The following is a 19058-nucleotide window of genomic DNA, read 5'->3' as shown; positions in this document are numbered from 1 at the left end:
TTAGAAGAACAAAAACCAAATATGATTACCAAATTTGGGGCATCAACCTGAGGTGTAATAAGAAAAATTGATTTCCGGACAATCGATTTTTCTCATTGTATAACATTTATCATGTAAGAAAAATATGAGCTGTAAGACAGATCCCATAATAGAAAAAAGATGAATGGATACAAAAGTGAAAAATCACTAAAAAAACAATATATCCAGCACCAGCCCCCATATACCTGCGTCAAAAATCAAGTCAAATTTAGGAAATGATTCCAATCTCCAAACTTTTTCTCCTCCTTTTGCTTGATTTTTTATTGTTAGGATTTTACATAAAGGAAGAGACGTCAAATTCCTCAACTAGATTTTATCATCGCATTGTAACAAAATAAATCCGTTTATTTCATCATTTATACTCTCTTGTAAGTAAGTTTCTAAAACAACATCCAACATATTGCAAATAGATAATTAAAAGTAGTTTCGCAGTAAAAAGTACAGAAGCCTCTGTAGCCTCTGTTATAGTTATACGAAAACCACGAATGCAGTTCAAAATGTGAAAGACATGAAATGTAAGGACAAAGAACATAAATCATGTATGTCAGAGCCTTTTAGTCTCCAAACCTTCCCAAATTTCACTTAAATAATCATTGCCACACTTTAGAATTACTTATAACAACTAATAACCAACTATAATAATATAAAATCACTTCAAGACATAAGAACTAATACAAATTACCTGCAAAATTATCCTTCATTTGCATCTGCCTTTTCTCTGCGTCCAAAGGATAGAACATCTAATACAACTATAATAATATAAAATCACTTCAGACATAACAACTAATACAAATTACCTGCAAAAGAATCAAACACTGTCCTGTAAGGTGCACCGTTCATTCTCAGTGTCCAAAGGATAGAACATCACTGAGGCTAGCTAGGGAAGCCGAAAGCAAGGCTTTGACTGTTTTAGACACCCTTGTATACTCAAAAATTATAGTTAAGGAACATGGTATTTATTTTTATTGAATACCAACACAAGAAAGAAACAATGAGTGCCTATAAGTGAAAAATGCAAAGGTTCACAACAGGCAATGTAAGGAGCTCTGCAGAAAAGAGACGGTCCAAGACCACTGTAGTAAAAGATGTAATGCCTTCCTCTCGTAGCATACTTGAGGCAATCTAGAAACCAATAATTGTCCATACTAAAGTACAATTGATGATTGGTTTTTCAATTTTCAGATATAGGTAGGGCAAAAGTAAACAAACCTTGGATGTTGCTCGAAACCCAGGGTCAACTGCCATGTGTAACCTCAAAACTTCTAATGGATATGTCACCTATAGAGATAAAGGTGGTAAGCCAAAATTGAAAAGTCGTTATCAGAATCCTTTCTTCTTCTTTCTTTTTTACATTCTGAAAATCCTCCCAGAAGAAAATTCAAATTGAGGAAGAAGAGTTATTAACTTAGCTAAATATCAATTTTTATCCTTTAATTTTGAGGGTTGTATCACAACTCAAACCCTAAACTAATAAATATATGAACCAAAAAGAAAAGAGAAGTAAGAGAATAGAATGGGCAAAAAAAAATCACCCATACTGCAAAAACAAACAACTTCTACTAAGATTCCAAGATATAAAATTTAATAATCTACTTTAGAAAAGTAGAAAAAGAAAGAAAATGTTGGAGGAGAAACTAAAAGAAAAATAAATCCATCAAAAGAAGTAAAATATTTTTACCTGTTGAGCGCCCCTTGCTAACAAAGAAAAATTAATAAGAATTAGAAATTAATGCTTGTCAAATAACTGGATAAACAAAGAAGTTATCTATCGTTATAAAAAGAACTTATACTTTTGTGCAAATAAAACATAGAAATGTACCAAATTAATAATATACAAGAAGTCAAACTAAAATATAATGTAACTCTGGAACAGATAACTAAAGGTAGAATGAGTGTTTATAGACTTAATTTAAGAAAAAAGAAAAAAAGGAAAACCAAATGGCAGCCATAGGGGTCCTTGAGGTTGGGTGATGATGAAATAGGAAAAAGTGATTTCCGGACAATCAGCTTTCCTTCCATCACCTAAGATTTTTCTAAATTGATAAATGTTATACAACAATTGCAATTTATATAGAAATTTAAGGGAAAAGTTATAGAACAGATCCAAAAATCATGAAGAGATAAATGTAAGATATAGAATAATACACAAAAGTGAAAATTCACTCTCAAGAAATATTTAAACAGAATTTATTTTGCAAAATCAACACTGGAGAGAGAATGTGTTTTTCCTAAATTGAAAATGTGTTTCATAAAGTTTTTTAGAGAAAGAAACAAAAAATAAAAGTAAGACAATATTATGTAAGGGGCCCTTTCAAAGTTTCTTTGACCGCCTGTGCCACAATGACACCAAGGCTGTCTTCCGCACATCAACTGTATGTTGTCTTGCCCATGGAGTATATTGAAAGTTTGATGAAATGTTTGTTTTTTCTTTGTAAAAAAGTTTAAGAAATGTTTTAGAAAGAGTTGCTCATCTTCCGCGCAACATGTGCATGTTGCCTTGCTGCTCATTGCCCAGTGTGTGGACAACACCCTTACTCATGCAGTTTTTCGAAAGTTTTGTAAAAGATAGAAAGAAGAAAACATAAACAAAATGGAAGACAAAAGTTCAGTAATATTTTGAAAAGATTTCGTAAACAAAATTTGAAGCAAGAAAACTTTGAGAAAATGTTTTTGGATAGACATTTTAAAAGAGGGATTTTGCAAATATACATGTATATACACACACATCTATATACACATGTTCTGGAAATAGTTCCTAGAAGAAAAGAGGAAGAAAGAAAATGTTTGCAGCAATGTTTTGAAAGTTTGCTTCTGCATGTGCAAAGATGGCACCAAGACAACATCTTCCGCGCACCGTGTGCATGTTGCCTTGCTGCTCATTGCCCTGTGTGTGGACAACACCCTTGCTCATGCAGTTTTTCGAAAGTTTTGTAAAAGATAGAAAGAAGAAAACATAAACAAAATGGAAGACAAAAGTTCAGAAATATTTTGAAAAGATTTCGTAAACAAAATTTGAAGCAAGAAAACTTTGAGAAAATGTTTTTGGATAGACCTTTTAAAAGAGGGATTTTGCAAATATACATGTATATACACACACATCTATATACACATGTTCTGGAAATAGTTCCTAGAAGAAAAGAGGAAGAAAGAAAATGTTTGCAGCAATGTTTTGAAAGTTTGCTTCTGCATGTGCAAAGATGGCACCAAGACAACATCTTCCGCGCACTGTGTGCATGTTGCCTTGCTGCTCATTGCCCTGTGTGTGACAACACCCTTGCTCATGCAGTTTTTCGAAAGTTTTGTAAAAGATAGAAAGAAGAAAACATAAACAAAATGGAAGACAAAAGTTCAGAAATACTTTGAAAAGATTTCGTAAACAAAATTTGAAGCAAGAAAACTTTGAGAAAATGTTTTTGGATAGACCTTTTAAAAGAGGGATTTTGCAAATATACATGTATATACACACACATCTATATACACATGTTCTGGAAATAGTTCCTAGAAGAAAGAAAATGTTTGCAGCAATGTTTTGAAAGTTTGCTTCTGCATGTGCAAAGATGGCACCAAGACAACATCTTCCGCGCACCGTGTGCATGTTGCCTTGCTGCTCATTGCCCTGTGTGTGGACAACACCCTTGCTCATGCAGTTTTTCGAAAGTTTTGTAAAAGATAGAAAGAAGAAAACATAAACAAAATGGAAGACAAAAGTTCAGAAATATTTTGAAAAGATTTCGTAAACAAAATTTGAAGCAAGAAAACTTTGAGAAAATGTTTTTGGATAGACCTTTTAAAAGAGGGATTTTGCAAATATACATGTATATACACACACATCTATATACACATGTTCTGGAAATAGTTCCTAGAAGAAAAGAGGAAGAAAGAAAATGTTTGCAGCAATGTTTTGAAAGTTTGCTTCTGCATGTGCAAAGATGGCACCAAGACAACATCTTCCGCGCACTGTGTGCATGTTGCCTTGCTGCTCATTGCCTTGTGTGTGACAACACCCTTGCTCATGCAGTTTTTCGAAAGTTTTGTAAAAGATAGAAAGAAGAAAACATAAACAAAATGGAAGACAAAAGTTCAGAAATACTTTGAAAAGATTTCGTAAACAAAATTTGAAGCAAGAAAACTTTGAGAAAATGTTTTTGGATAGACCTTTTAAAAGAGGGATTTTGCAAATATACATGTATATACACACACATCTATATACACATGTTCTGGAAATAGTTCCTAGAAGAAAGAAAATGTTTGCAGCAATGTTTTGAAAGTTTGCTTCTGCATGTGCAAAGATGGCACCAAGACAACATCTTCCGCGCACCGTGTGCATGTTGCCTTGCTGCTCATTGCCCTGTGTGTGGACAACACCCTTGCTCATGCAGTTTTTCGAAAGTTTTGTAAAAGATAGAAAGAAGAAAACATAAACGAAATGGAAGACAAAAGTTCAGAAATACTTTGAAAAGATTTCGTAAACAAAATTTGAAGCAAGAAAACTTTGAGAAAATGATTTTGGATAGAACTTTTAAAAGAGGGATTTTGCAAATATACATGTATATACACACACATCTATATACACATGTTCTGGAAATAGTTCCTAGAAGAAAAGAGGAAGAAAGAAAATGTTTGCAGCAATGTTTTGAAAGTTTGCTTCTGCATGTGCAAAGATGGCACCAAGACAACATCTTCCGCGCACCGTGTGCATGTTGCCTTGCTGCTCATTGCCCTGTGTGTGGACAACACCCTTGCTCATGCAGTTTTTCGAAAGTTTTGTAAAAGATAGAAAGAAGAAAACATAAACGAAATGGAAGACAAAAGTTCAGAAATACTTTGAAAAGATTTCGTAAACAAAATTTGAAGCAAGAAAACTTTGAGAAAATGATTTTGGATAGAACTTTTAAAAGAGGGATTTTGCAAATATACATGTATATACACACACATCTATATACACATGTTCTGGAAATAGTTCCTAGAAGAAAAGAGGAAGAAAGAAAATGTTTGCAGCAATGTTTTGAAAGTTTGCTTCTGCATGTGCAAAGATGGCACCAAGACAACATCTTCCGCGCACGCGTGTGCATGTTGCCTTGCTGCTCATTGCCCTGTGTGTGGACAACACCCTTGCTCATGCAGTTTTTCGAAAGTTTTGTAAAAGATAGAAAGAAGAAAACATAAACGAAATGGAAGACAAAAGTTCAGAAATACTTTGAAAAGATTTCGTAAACAAAATTTGAAGCAAGAAAACTTTGAGAAAATGTTTTTGGATAGACCTTTTAAAAGAGGGATTTTGCAAATATACATGTATATACACACACATCTATATACACATGTTCTGGAAATAGTTCCTAGAAGAAAAGAGGAAGAAAGAAAATGTTTGCAGCAATGTTTTGAAAGTTTGCTTCTGCATGTGCAAAGATGGCACCAAGACAACATCTTCCGCGCACCGTGTGCATGTTGCCTTGCTGCTCATTGCCCTGTGTGTGGACAACACCCTTGCTCATGCAGTTTTTCGAAAGTTTTGTAAAAGATAGAAAGAAGAAAACATAAACGAAATGGAAGACAAAAGTTCAGAAATACTTTGAAAAGATTTCGTAAACAAAATTTGAAGCAAGAAAACTTTGAGAAAATGATTTTGGATAGAACTTTTAAAAGAGGGATTTTGCAAATATACATGTATATACACACACATCTATATACACATGTTCTGGAAATAGTTCCTAGAAGAAAAAGAGGAAGAAAGAAAATGTTTGCAGCAATGTTTTGAAAGTTTGCTTCTGCATGTGCAAAGATGGCACCAAGACAACATCTTCCGCGCACCGTGTGCATGTTGCCTTGCTGCTCATTGCCCTGTGTGTGGACAACACCCTTGCTCATGCAGTTTTTCGAAAGTTTTGTAAAAGATAGAAAGAAGAAAACATAAACAAAATGGAAGACAAAAGTTCAGAAATATTTTGAAAAGATTTCGTAAACAAAATTTGAAGCAAGAAAACTTTGAGAAAATGTTTTTTGGATAGACCTTTTAAAAGAGGGATTTTGCAAATATATATGTATATGTTCTGGAAAGAGTTTCGAGAAGAAAATAAGGTGAAGGTTATGTAATCATATTGAATAAACAATTATGTAGTTTTTCATCCTCCTAAAACCACAATTACTCAGAGAGTAACAATGTAATTGAATGTAAATCAACCTTAATAAACTGGAAACAAAATAATGTTGGGTGATTGTGTTAGTTGGTTATGGACTTATCACCTATACGTCGGAAAGAGTATTTGGTAATAATGCCAAAAGAAACATTAGATAAGTAAATTGGCATTAGCTATAAAAGTTCACATAAAAGCAGGATTAAAAAGAATTGCATTTAACAGAACCTAACTTAAGGCCCACAAGCAAAAAGTCGAAAGTGGAACAGTTTTACCTTTGGTTTCGGTCAATCCGTGCTCCAAAATAGAAAGCCACAGAGAGCAACTTAAGAATCACTATGTACAGCAACAAGAGGTGGCCAATATTTTCTGTTCATGCCATCTCTTGCAAAATTAATTCCAAAGTGCAGGCTCTGGATGCTCCGGTGGAACCTCCTCCTACTGGAAGAACCACTTCCAATGTTTCATTAGGATGTCCATACAGACAAAAACGATCGTAATCAAAGTTTAAAATACATGAGAAGCATCATAAAACGATAGTAAATCTCTGCTCTCAGATAAGAAACGAAATAGAAAACCGATCCTGGTACACACCAATTACTGCCTAATCAATATAAACGTAAGTCGGTAAGTGTATGTGAAAACCATTCCAGGATCTCGATGCAGAATTTATGAAAGCAATTGCCAATACTATGTAATCGAAACTGATTATGAACAATATCTAAACACATTATGCATCAAAAGCCTGTTGAACTAGCCAGAAATTTGAAATTTAGCGGAAAAACAGTAAAAAAAGACATGATGCAAAAACGATTAGAAAAATAGTACGTAGAATTTAGAAAGTCGCCTCACCTGGATTGCAAAGGCCGTGGAATTTACAGACATCTGAGAATGAGAAGAGGAAAAGGAAAAGGAAAAGGAGAATCGGTATTAGGGTTCAGAGGTTAGACCACCGTGCACGAAGGCGGAAGAAGAAAATTATGGAGAAAAATTGACGATGGAGGTTAAATGTAAAGTTGAATGAAGTAAATGAACCTAAAAAATGTAGCCGTTCAGGCCGTTAAGTTTCAAATTAAGACAGCTGGCTATAATTTTATTACAATTAATCTTTGCATTAAGCGCACTGATACTTCCCCATACCATTTGAAAAAGAAAAAAGAATTTTGTAAATTATAATGGGATGTAAATGATATATAAATGAAATAATAGTGGGAATAATTTATGCTTTTTTTTAATGTATTAACGTTAAATTTTGAAATTAAAAAAACGAAAACCAAATTAAGCTATAAAGTGTAAATTATACAATTTCTCTCAATTTTTTTACGGTCTACAAATATTTGTAAGATGAAAATAGATAGAAATTCTTTTATATATTTATAGCTTTTTTTTAAATAAATATTATATATTTATTAATACCGACTTCTCTTTTTTTAACTTAATTATCCAATCCCTTAAATATTTTAATTTATTTTGTTGTTTTTAAAATATCCCTTTTCTTACTGGATTATTATATATAAATTTATTTGGTTTAATGTTTTGAATAATGTCAAATTATTAACCAAGATAGTTATTAAATACTACTGAGGCGTTTGAGTGTAGGGTTGGTTATAATAATCAACGAGTTATAATAATTAATGTTTAGAATGCAAACTATATTAGTGTTTTCAATGTGAGCTACTTTTATTTGTATAATAAATTATATTAGTTTAGTTTAGGGATGCAAACTATTTTAGCAACTAGCATATAAAAATTCAATTACATATTTAACAAACTCACATAGAATTCAAACATAGTTTATGAACCATCCCTACACAATCTTAATAAACGACCACTCAACTTCTTTCATTGAGTGAAGTTGTAAGGAGAGTACGAATTTGTTTTATATTACTTGTTTGTTAAATGAAGATTTTATAATCAGTGTTACCAAAATGGTCAATTTTATCTCAAAGAGAAAGTTTGTAGTTTATTAGTATGCACATGTACTACAAATTTGAACATTTTTCACAATAAACTACAAACTTGAACATTTTGAAAAACTAAAATATAGAAAAAATTTCAATTCTATTGTGATAAAGTTTTGTGGTGTTTATCTAATAGAAGTCAATCCTCTCTTGATTAACTTGTAATATGATATGGTTCTATATGCCCATTTTGACTTCATAGATCATTAACTCTGCTCATTTCGGCTTCAGAGGTGTAAATTAACAAAGCCACCATTAATATGATTTTAAAAAAAGGTTTCTTCCATACATAATTTTGATATATATAAAAAGTTGTTAAATATAAAACTAAATCTAAACTAAGAATCCACAACATTACAATTCCGTCCAAGTCAAAATCTATTGAAGTTAGTTTGAAAGGTTAAAAGTTTTAAACTATGTAACTGCGACCGGAACCTCCCATGAAGCTCGCTTTAAAATGAGATGGGTAAGCATCCCTTGTTAGGACTGGCTAGAAATGTCCTCTATTGTACCCTTCCCATCAACAGCGTCGAAGTAGAAGAAATTCTTAAGGGGGTCTCCTTTCCCAGATACAGCTTTAATTACTTCCTAAAAGGTGGAATAGTTGATGTCAGTAAGTACTAAACATTTAAATTGTCATTTCGAAGCGATTGTAAAATACGTACCTGCCCAAGAATTCCTCCAATTATAGCACAAACGGGAGGGAATTCAGTTGGATTAGTCACCAATCTCTCTACAAGGGCATTGGGAATGTGCGCTTCATTCAGCAACTGCAATGTTTGTTACTCATAAAAGTAAGATTGAATGCTACTTGAAATAACAAAACACAGAAGAAGCATATTCCTAGTGCCTAACCTGTGACTCACAGATCTCCTTTTTCAACTTCAAGACCCCAGGAAGATCAGATACTGAGGTCTCTCCTGGACTTCTCCCCTCGGCCTCTTCAAACCGTTCTATCACTGCACCCATGAGAAAACCACTGTTGCTATCATTGGGGCATTGATATACACGAAGAAAAACAGATCAACAACATAAAAATGATTGGAATTCAACTCCAGTATAGAAACAATGATCACTGCCCTTGATTCTAGACCATAATGATAAAGGAGCTTAGCAGATATGATAGAATACATGCAAGATCTACATGTTCTGTAGAACCATAACATTCTTTTGATTCCCAATTCCATTCCAAACTAGGTCTATGGGGGGATGGGGGGGATCACTGTTTATTTATTCATACAAGCATCGCACCTCTTAATGCATAAAATAGCTTTGATACTTTTCTGGGATGTACTTTCCAGGGTACTGAAATTGCGTCCTACGAGGAAAAGATTACTAGTGCATGAGTACAATGTAGTTCACCAAAATAATAATTACACACTAAAGACCCTATTAAAACAAACGAAAGAGTTCAATCAAACAATACCTAAAAGCAATCAAGCCCACCACAAAATTAAATAAAAAGTATAATGAGTACCATGTGCAATGAACATCATCAATCATTTAAATATCCCCTCCCCCTCTCTCAAAATAAAATATAGGAATGAGCTCCCTCCAACTCTATGTTTCCCTCCACCTCTACCTCCCTCCAACAGATTTCTCACCACAGAAAGCAAGCATAAACATACAGATGGACTCAATAACTCAAATGGAAGAGGTTAACAATACTTGCATCAATTTTTTTGTCCTTTATGGTAGATGATTATCAGGGATAGGAAGTTAAAGAGTAGAAAAGAAAGAAAGAAAGAAATCAACTCCACACTTGTATAAGCTTGCATGCGAGTGTGCCATAAGAAAATCAGGATTCAGAAGACTATATATTATTGAAGTTGTTATTTTTCCTAAAAAAAATGGGGGGAAAACCCTTCAAAAGTCCCATTTGGTAATTCTTTGGTTTTTGAAAATGAAGTCTATTTCCTATCAATTTTTTACGGTGGCTTATATATCTCTTCAAGTAAAAACGAAAATTAACTATTAAAAACTGATCTTTTTAGTACTCAAAATTTGGCTTGCCTTTTGAAATCAATTGTTAAAAGTAGACAACAAAATCAACAAATTGGGGTGGAAGGGGTGTCTATAGGCTTACTTTTCAAAACTAAATAGCACCTTGGTGTTTTATATTTAACATAAGAGAAAAAGGCTACCTCAAAGCTTGGATATGATAGTTGGCATTCCACAGTGTCCTCAAGTTTTTTCTGTCAAGAAAATGTCAGGACAAAGTGGCATAAGATCATTCATAAATTTATGCCAGAAAGAAATGCAAGCGTAGACTTCACAGAACAAGTGATCAAAAGAAAGTTCTGAGATGAACAAAATCCATAGAAATCTCTACAGTCTAAATTAAAGATGTAGAATAGTATATTTTGATTGGCCACCTTTGCATATTTATAGTCTTGTAGATCAACAAATATTTCACCACAAGAATCTCTACAGTCAACAGTATAAAATGATACGCGCTTGGGTAACTTCCGGCATTTCTCATTGACCGATTTCTACAAGAATTGCAATAATAAAAACATGTCAAGAATAAAATCCTGTTGAGGATATAAAAAAGGCAAAGAAGAAGGTGAAGCCTCAGCTACTACTTTTTCAGCCAGGGAGCAACAACTGACAACTATAACATCAAACGTCTTCAAAAATTCTTCATCAAAGCTCGAAGGTTCGCCTAGAAGAACATAAATTTTAGTTTCATTTCATCAGGGGGTCACCACTTATAGCGATATTGAAGATCACAACTTAAGGACTAAAGCTCATGAATGGAAATTTGTTACAACCATCGATGACAAAGATACAGACAGAACGGAGCTCAACAAGTGAATGAAGGAGGAAACAGAGTAACACCTTTGATGACTGAAACTCGAACCATTGGATTAAAATCTTTCAAAGAATCACAGCAAAGCTCAGCAACAGATTTCCCGCCAAAAACACTCTCATCAGGGGGGATCAGAAAATTAGCAGAAAGGGCTTCTTCAGTCACCAACCGATTATCCACCAATGTCAAACTACCGATCCCAGCAAGAACGATATTCTTGCAAAACTAACAACCCAGAGAAAAAGATACATGAACAAGCACCTATTATCAAATTCAACAAACCTTTATAAACAAAATGGAAGGACAAGCCAAGACTCAGCTCAATTAACAACTAAATGTTACCTCAGCAACAGCCCCCTTCATTCCACACACTAGAATATGAGCTTTGCTCAGCCTACAAGCAGAACCCCAAAACGAAGCTTCAACTCAGAATAAAAGCATTTCCAAAGCTTGCAATTGAAAACCAATCACACTGAAAAGTCAAGATAAGAGAATTCACAAAACACTAAGAAAATACCTCCTCTGTGCATCCGCACCCCAAACCCTAATTTGGCGGTCATACAATTGAGTTTCCTGCTCCGTCAACTCCTCTCCATCCATTGTCGACTTCAAACTGCAACGCACAAAAATAGAACTCTTTAATTACTGTTAGGAGTGAGGATTTTGAGGACGACTATGAAATTGTGCTGTGTGCCGGCGTTGATTTACTAAATTAAAAAGAAAGGGGCGGAAAACCTTCGGAAAGAAGTATGCTAGAAGGTAATGGCAAAGTCGAAACTTCGATTCTTGGCCAAATATCCAAAGCTATGCCGAAACAAACACGACGAGCTGTGAAGATGACGGTCAATTGTGACGTCCGGCGGCGGCGACCGATTAATGGGTTTTCATACTCCGAAAAATGAAAATAAAAACAAAACGAAACTTACTATTTTTTTTCCTTTTATCCTTCTTTTCTAATTTAATAATAAAACTATTACGCATTTTCAAATATCTAAAATTTTATTATATTATATAAATAATTTGAGTCATTTTATTTCTTACCATCATTTTTTAATAAGATTACATCAACCCCTATCAAATTCTCTATAACTTATTTAAATTCAAATTAATATCATTAAACTTCTATACAACAAAGTAAGAAAGAACCAAAAGTGAAACACACTCTTAACCTTCTAAGTTAATTAAATTTTGTTTGGTTTTAGTTAAATATTTCGTGTCCTATAAATATATATAATTAGAAACAAATTATTTGGCAGTGTGTTTGGTGAAAGAGCTTATGCGGCAGAGTCCCATATTGGGCTTCTAAGGTGCAGCCCACTTTATTCTTCTCAACCCTTCCCCACGATGCCTATAAATAAACAACCTTCTTTCCTAACATGGTTGTATTTTTGTGGGTTACAAAACGCTTACATCTAATGCAAAATATAAATATAAATAATTTGTACATATAGTAAAATCAGTATGAAATTTTGCATTTAGTAATAACCATAATTAAAAGAAATAACATTTCCACATATAATGTGTTTCGTAAATCATAATAAGTACAAATTAAAGTTTAATTATAAAAAAGAAATTGACAAACAAATTTAGAAATAGGTTAAACTTTAGCAATATGTTATAACAACTCTAGCTAATTCATCAATTATTTTTCTATTAATTCAAAAATACTACGTGAATTATAGAGACCAAGAATGTATTTTACTTGTTGTTTCTGTATATGAAATTCAATTCAAAATTGTATATGTTTTAAAATTCTCTAAAATCACAGACGAAGTTAATAAATATAAAGCATAGAAATTGATTACAATGCTTTGTTATTATTTTTGTCACCATGAATTACTTCATTTAAATACTTTGACAAGTAAAAACAAAAGAAATAGATATATGAAATTACTTTAGATTCTCAAGGGACTATTTTGTTATGCAAAGTATAGAAGTTTCACTTTCATCACTAGTTGCTGTTTGATGGACAATTACATAAAGTTGACAACATATGTGTTACAATTTTTAATGGTGAAATTCAACAATTATATCAATATATTCTAAAACAATTATTTTTCAAAATCCAATAATTTTGAAGCTAAAAGTGAGACAAAGCCACTCTTTTGGGTACATTGTGTGACTATGGAGGGTGACATTTTGATTAACTAAATATAAGACCAAAAAGTGGAAAAAGGACTATAGCTATATAGAAAAAGATTCCTTAAGAGCTCGAAAATTATATACATACGTACCTATTTGAAATCAAATCCATTTTAATGATATTAAAGTAAAAAAGTAGGTAAAGTTTTGTGGTTCAATATATGATCAACATCTTTGAAGTCAAGTTTAATGAAATATAAAAATTTTAGCTTTTAAAAAAAGAATATTATATCAATTATAGGGTTTACTTTAATTAGAACATCATAAAATTGGTTTAGATAGAGGGCTTAAATTTGTAAAATATTAATTAGTTGCAACTACTTGAGTCAGTAAAAATATTAATTTAATGGCAGGGTTCACAATTGCATAGATTTTGTAAATAAAGTGATTTATATTCAATATTGAGAAGTGCAACAATAACAATGTGTTATCATTAATGGTAGTTTGGCATTGTTTTGATGTTGGATCCCTATTGTATTAAAGCTTTTATTTAAATTTGTAGCCATACCTTTAGAAATTTTAACTTCACAATCTAACTATTTCGGTTAAACCTCATAAAGTATTGGCATAGTCGGTTTAATAAATTTATGTTCATCAAGTTTGTACATCTTAAAATAGTTAAAAGGAACCATAAATTAAATAAACTCACAATTAGATTGAATGAAGACCTTATTCGATTGTTTAAAAAAAATTGCAGACTCATAGGTCTAGTTGTGACAACCAAAAATTTGTTCACTAACATTACTAAGCTATTGTATAATGTCTTAACATGCATATTGATGATGAGAGAGGATCGATATAAATATAAAAATTAAAATTTTCATATAAAAGTTATGCAACTTAATTTATGTCCCACACAACAACATTCTATCTCGATCACTATAAACTAATTAATTTCTTAAACAAAAAAGTGCATCACATATCTAACCATCAAATGACCTAACCCTCTAACTAACTAATTGTTTTAATGGACCGATTATAACAACCAAATTTAAACCAATGACAAAATCTATTAGATATAAATTAATATAAAACTTCAAAATAAAAATTGTAAATCTCAATTATTTTATTGACAATGAAGTAAGATCTCGAACATACTAACTTTCTAACATTTTGTTAGATAATGAAAATCTAAACATCTAACTCAAAATTATTCCAAAACAAATCATTTCACGGTAAAAGTCACACCAAATTAGTCCAAAAAAAAAAAAATTACAACAATTTGTTCCTAAAGAAAAGAGAGAAGACGATAAAATTATCCATTGTAATTGAAATATTTGTTTCTAATATTAGATTGTATTGTATGTGATTAAAAGTTAAAATGAATTAAATGCGGAAAATAAGAATAAAACCAATAGTTTAAAAGAAAGAGTGAAAATGAACACGTTTGAAGATGGTATGAGACGTACGTAGTAGAGGTCATTAAAATGGGTTTTTAGTAATTTAGATATAGGGTGTGGATATTATTAAAGCAAGTGAATGATGAATAGGTGAGAGTTAGAGTTATTGATGGTAAGCGACAAAGGTAATATTGATGTTAAAAAAACAGTGATAGAAAAAGAAAGGATGAATGAAATTGATGGTAGAATATAGAAGTGAGTAGAAGAGAGTAAATGGGAAAAGGGGTGAAAGAAAAAGAAGAAGAGTAAAAAGAAAAGGAAAGAAACAAAAAGAGTAGAAGAAGAAAAAGGATTGTCGCTATAAATGAGTCAATGGGACGAAGAGAAGTGTATTGAAGTGTCAGTCACCCACATGACAACTCCATCAATCAATATTCAATACTCTCTCTCTCTCTCTCTCTCTCTCTCTCCCTATGGGAAACAAATAAAATAAATTACTTTGCCGACAAGTGTGCATGTTTCTTTCGTACGGCGTTAAGGAATTGGTGAACAGCTTCACATCCCATTACGTGGCCACCTTCACACGCTCCTCCCCCACCCCCACACGTGCCACCACTCTCTCCTACTTTTTCCAACCATCATCATCATTATTATTTTACTCAATTTAAAACCAAATGTACGGTACTTTAAATTTGAGGAAATTTTTTTTGAAAGATATTTACTACCATGATTATTTTAAGTTTAGTTATGTAATATGTGTTTTGTAGCTGAACTATTATAATTTAATATAATAAAATAGTAAAGAACAGACAAATTATAAATGTCAAATAATATCCAAAAATTGTTTAGATTATATTATTGATATACATTATAGACACATTAAATACAAATTTATTGATTAGAGGTAAAATTCTCATCTAATTATCTCTTTGTGTATATATATATATATTTCTTTGTGAAAATTGAAAGATTTAATATTTAATATCGGTTCGTAGGGTGTCAGCTTTTAATTTGATGTCCATAACAAAGAAAGCTGCAACAACATGAGGTCCTTTACCTCAATAAATTCCCTTCTTTTTTGTGCCACACCATTTTCTTCACATTTCCCTCCCTTTATTTATTATTTTATACTTTTAAGTTTAATTTATTAGACTTTTTAATACTTTGTAATAAAATCTTTTAAGGTCTATGCATATACTCTACATAAATTTAAACATTATATAATCTCATCTAACAACAATCTCTAACCTCTCAATTTTATGTTTAAATATGTTTTTTTTTTAAATTGATTAATTGGCTTCATGCAAAATTAAAACTTTAGTAGGTAATCTTATTGTACATAATGCTTTTAAAATTCATTAACTTACTAGATTAGATAATATAATGCTTAAACATTTTCTATATAGTCTAATACACGCCCAACTTTCAAATTTAGAATATTAAATTTCTAATTTAGCTAATATCTAATTAGTTGTTAGGTTTTTCTAATGGTGTGAGTTTTAATTTATTTTTCTTTTATAAATTTCCGAACAATTGAGTTTTATATCGATTAAATGATTATTGAACACCTAGATTAGAATACGTTTGAATATTCCATCAAACAAGAAAAATATATTTATTAAATATTGTTTGAAGTTCAATACAATCTATATTCACAATAAAATTCATTAACTTGTCACAATCTCATGATAAAAACTTATACATCATAGTTTACAAGCATGGTTCCCCATAAATTGCTTGGTATTTATTTCATTTTAAACTCTAAAATCTACTGCATGTACTTGAACTTTTTTTTTGGACAATGAACCGGAATTAAAACGTAACGTAAGCATATGAGCAATGAATTGATAATTTAACCCAATTATTAGAAGGACATAAATGAGAAGTGGTGAAAGTAATTTAGTAGAAAGAAGAAAGAGTTATTAAATGTTGGGATGAATTAGTTGAAAGAAGGGGGAGACGTGGGTTGTAGGCGTCCGTCAGATTGGGGGAAAGAGATAAAAGAGAGAAGAATGGATGTAATGAGAGAATGTGGCATAGGGGAGGGGCAATCTGTCCTCGGACCACAAAAGAAGATTTTGTGGGTCGACATAATAATCTATGGGGGAGGCCGATGCTCCCATCCCCACTCATTACTATACATTTTTTAATTTTACTACTTTAATTCATAACACATCTTTATTACATCAATCCTTTTTTTTTCTTTTCACATTTTTAGTATACCTTCAATTCTATTCTATTTTTAGATTCCTTTTTAGATTTCATTATTTTGTTTATGGTATTATAAAGTTTTTTTTTTAAAAAAAAAAATCTTTAAGTAGTTTCGAGTTTTGTTTTATTTTATGTATAAGTTTCACTATTGTATAGTTTTATCTTTTAATTTTTTCAATCATCACTTTACTTGTTTTTATTCTTAACTTTCCGTTAATTAATTGAAATTAAAATTTTAAAATTAATTTTAGTAAAACAAAAAATGTTATATAACAAAATAAATTAAAATATTTGCGAGTATTTTTTTGATTCTATCTATGTCTATCAAACATTTTTTATAAATAGAATCTGAAATTTTTTATATAGCTTTGATATATTTTGTCAAATTTGCTATTTTTGATAATTTTTTATAAAAGTCAGTGAAAATTAATTGATTTTAGTAATTTAACTTTTTTTTAAAAAAATTAATTAATAGACATTAATAAATAAAAATGGGTCTTTAGTAAAAAAAACGGAAAAAGTTTGATTATAAGTATGATTCTTAAAATCAGGTTATTTGGGTTGACAACAGCAATGATTCAAATTTAGTTTCGAACTCAACCACTAAAATATGGATTGGGTTGTCAGGTTGCATAGTTTTTTTTTCGTTTCAGTTTCTAATGGTTATAAAAGTTCAATATTGCTAAATTTAAATTTCAAACCTATATACATCAAAATTTCATATAATAAATTTAAAGTGTATATACCTAATATATATTTATATATTATATTAATTCGGATTGGGTAGGGTTGAACCAAAATTTTCAACCCTCCAACCCGAGATTCAACCCAACCCAACAAAACTAAAATTTTTAACCCAACTTACTCATATTTTAACACAACCCAACCCAACTCTTATAATATAAATTGGGTAGTTCGGGTTATTCTGGTTCAACTATATTCTTATACTCCTATTAAAACCAAAAATATACAAACCAAATGAAAGCAAAAATTAAAGACTTTTCCAAAAATATAACATTTTAAAACCTAAAAATCAAATGAATTTATGGATCAAAAAAGTTTTTTTTTCTATTGATTTTAACATGCTCTTTAATTTTGAGTTACATGGGGATAGTAGATTTTGTAAATTTGTAAAAATGTCATAATATTTTAAAGATAAAACAAAACCTATTGAACAATTAGGCATAATAGATAGTAAAGTGAAAGTTGATAAATACAAAAGCACAAACATACAAACTTAGCCTTAAATTCCATATCCCAAATATCATTATCCACAAAATTGAAACTATCAATAATTTGTAATTTTGTAAATTTGTTTTTTTTCTTAAAAGGAAAAAGAAAAAAAAAAAAGATATTGATACATTATTGGTACTGAATTTCGAAATGTGTCCAAAAGAAAAAAAAAATGAGAAGGCTGCTTTCCAATTGTCATATTGACATATTATAATTGTGAAATTAAAAACATGTGTTAATGTGTTTTGGTTGCCTCTTGTATTCATATATGCTTCGGTGTCTCTCTCTTTGCTATATGCTTTATGAGTCGTTGGGTTGTGTGTTTCACATTAAAAGCTCCAAAAATCTTAAGGCAAAAAGTATGGACTTCCAAAGATTTCGTATTTGTAGGATCTAAGGACCACAAATATAATAATACCAAACAAACCATTCATCCATTCTTTTTTATAAATTTTATAACAATCTATTCTATTGTATTCTATCCACAAATCTATTTTTTTTTTCTTCTTCAATTGAAAGGTGCAACATCATTATTGAACAAATATGTATATTCTTTTGGAAATATAGTAGAGTTGTCTATGAAAAGTTGAAATGAGAACATAAACAATAGTAATAATAATGATGCCTGCCTAGTAGTCTATTTCAAAAGTACTTAAACCAGTTTTTTCTTTTTTCTTTTTAATTTTAAATTCCTTTAGTCTTTTTTGTGTTGTTGATTTTGCCCCTAACCAAGGGGTGTATGCACCCGTGAAAAATCAAAGAAAACCGAGAGGCGGCATGGAGAAACATACGTCTCAAAAGGGAGAATATTAAAGAGGAATTTTGGGTTGATTAGTCGAGCAGACAACTAATTGAATTGTGTCGATTGAATGTCACGAGCTACACCTTGACATAGTCAAAGTTATATGTATCTACGTGTGACACTATAATAATAATAAAGACCCCAATGTCAAGTTCATCAAAGTGTGGTAAGAAACTTTTATACAAGCTAACTTGGAAAGAGAAAGCAAATTAAGAAAAGAGGGGTTGAAAGGGGTCTACGGTGAAGGGAAACATGTGTCGCACCCATAATTTTGATTTGTTGGTTGGTTAATTATGGACGAGAGGAGGGTTTCATACATCTCTATTTAAAATTGTATGGAGTTTTTCTATTAACAAATTTGTAAAATTGAGAGAACTTGCATGATTT

The 19058-nt window shown here is 31.2% G+C and overlaps 1 protein-coding gene and 1 long non-coding RNA gene across 4 annotated transcripts; both read right to left on the bottom strand.

Annotated features, from left to right (window-relative positions):
- LOC105434999 lies at positions 1-7191 on the bottom strand. Of its 3 annotated transcripts, none has more exons than XR_004214186.1 (4): positions 7023-7191; positions 6446-6611; positions 1718-1734; positions 1-1317 (listed from the first exon to the last, which is right to left on the bottom strand). It is a non-coding gene; the product is annotated as an uncharacterized LOC105434999 (long non-coding RNA). The 3 variants fall into 3 exon arrangements; XR_969119.2 differs by lacking the exon at positions 1718-1734 and having other exon boundaries at positions 1-224; positions 722-1317; positions 7023-7190; XR_004214185.1 differs by lacking the exon at positions 1718-1734 and having other exon boundaries at positions 7023-7188.
- Positions 7192-8357: 1166 nt separating this feature from the next.
- LOC101222333 (SUMO-activating enzyme subunit 1B-1) lies at positions 8358-11874 on the bottom strand. Its single transcript, XM_011653911.2, has 11 exons — positions 11679-11874; positions 11461-11556; positions 11286-11337; positions 10973-11168; positions 10717-10796; positions 10507-10623; positions 10276-10326; positions 9383-9449; positions 8987-9090; positions 8797-8901; positions 8358-8719 (listed from the first exon to the last, which is right to left on the bottom strand). Exons 2-11 carry the CDS (start codon positions 11541-11543, stop codon positions 8612-8614), a joined length of 963 nt encoding a protein of 320 aa, XP_011652213.1. The 5' UTR covers positions 11544-11556; positions 11679-11874; the 3' UTR covers positions 8358-8611.
- Between the last annotated feature and the right edge of the window lie 7184 nt (positions 11875-19058).

The sequence above is a fragment of the Cucumis sativus genome, chromosome 1 (genome assembly GCF_000004075.3).
Source record: "Cucumis sativus cultivar 9930 chromosome 1, Cucumber_9930_V3, whole genome shotgun sequence".
In the NCBI taxonomy this organism is placed as follows: Eukaryota; Viridiplantae; Streptophyta; class Magnoliopsida; order Cucurbitales; family Cucurbitaceae; genus Cucumis; species Cucumis sativus.
This window is presented reverse-complemented; position numbering and strand designations above follow the sequence as displayed.

Bases quoted from the DNA above. Each gene is read 5' to 3' on its own strand.
- LOC101222333 (XM_011653911.2), bottom strand. From the start codon at position 11,543: ATGGATGGAGAGGAGTTGACGGAGCAGGAAACTCAATTGTATGACCGC. The intron at 11,338-11,460 runs GTATTTTCTTAG...TTCTGCTTGTAG, and splicing joins GGTGCGGATGCACAGAGGAG to GCTGAGCAAAGCTCATATTC. The intron at 10,624-10,716 runs GTAGTAGCTGAG...CAATTCTTGTAG, and splicing joins GTTGCTCCCTGGCTGAAAAA to AAATCGGTCAATGAGAAATG.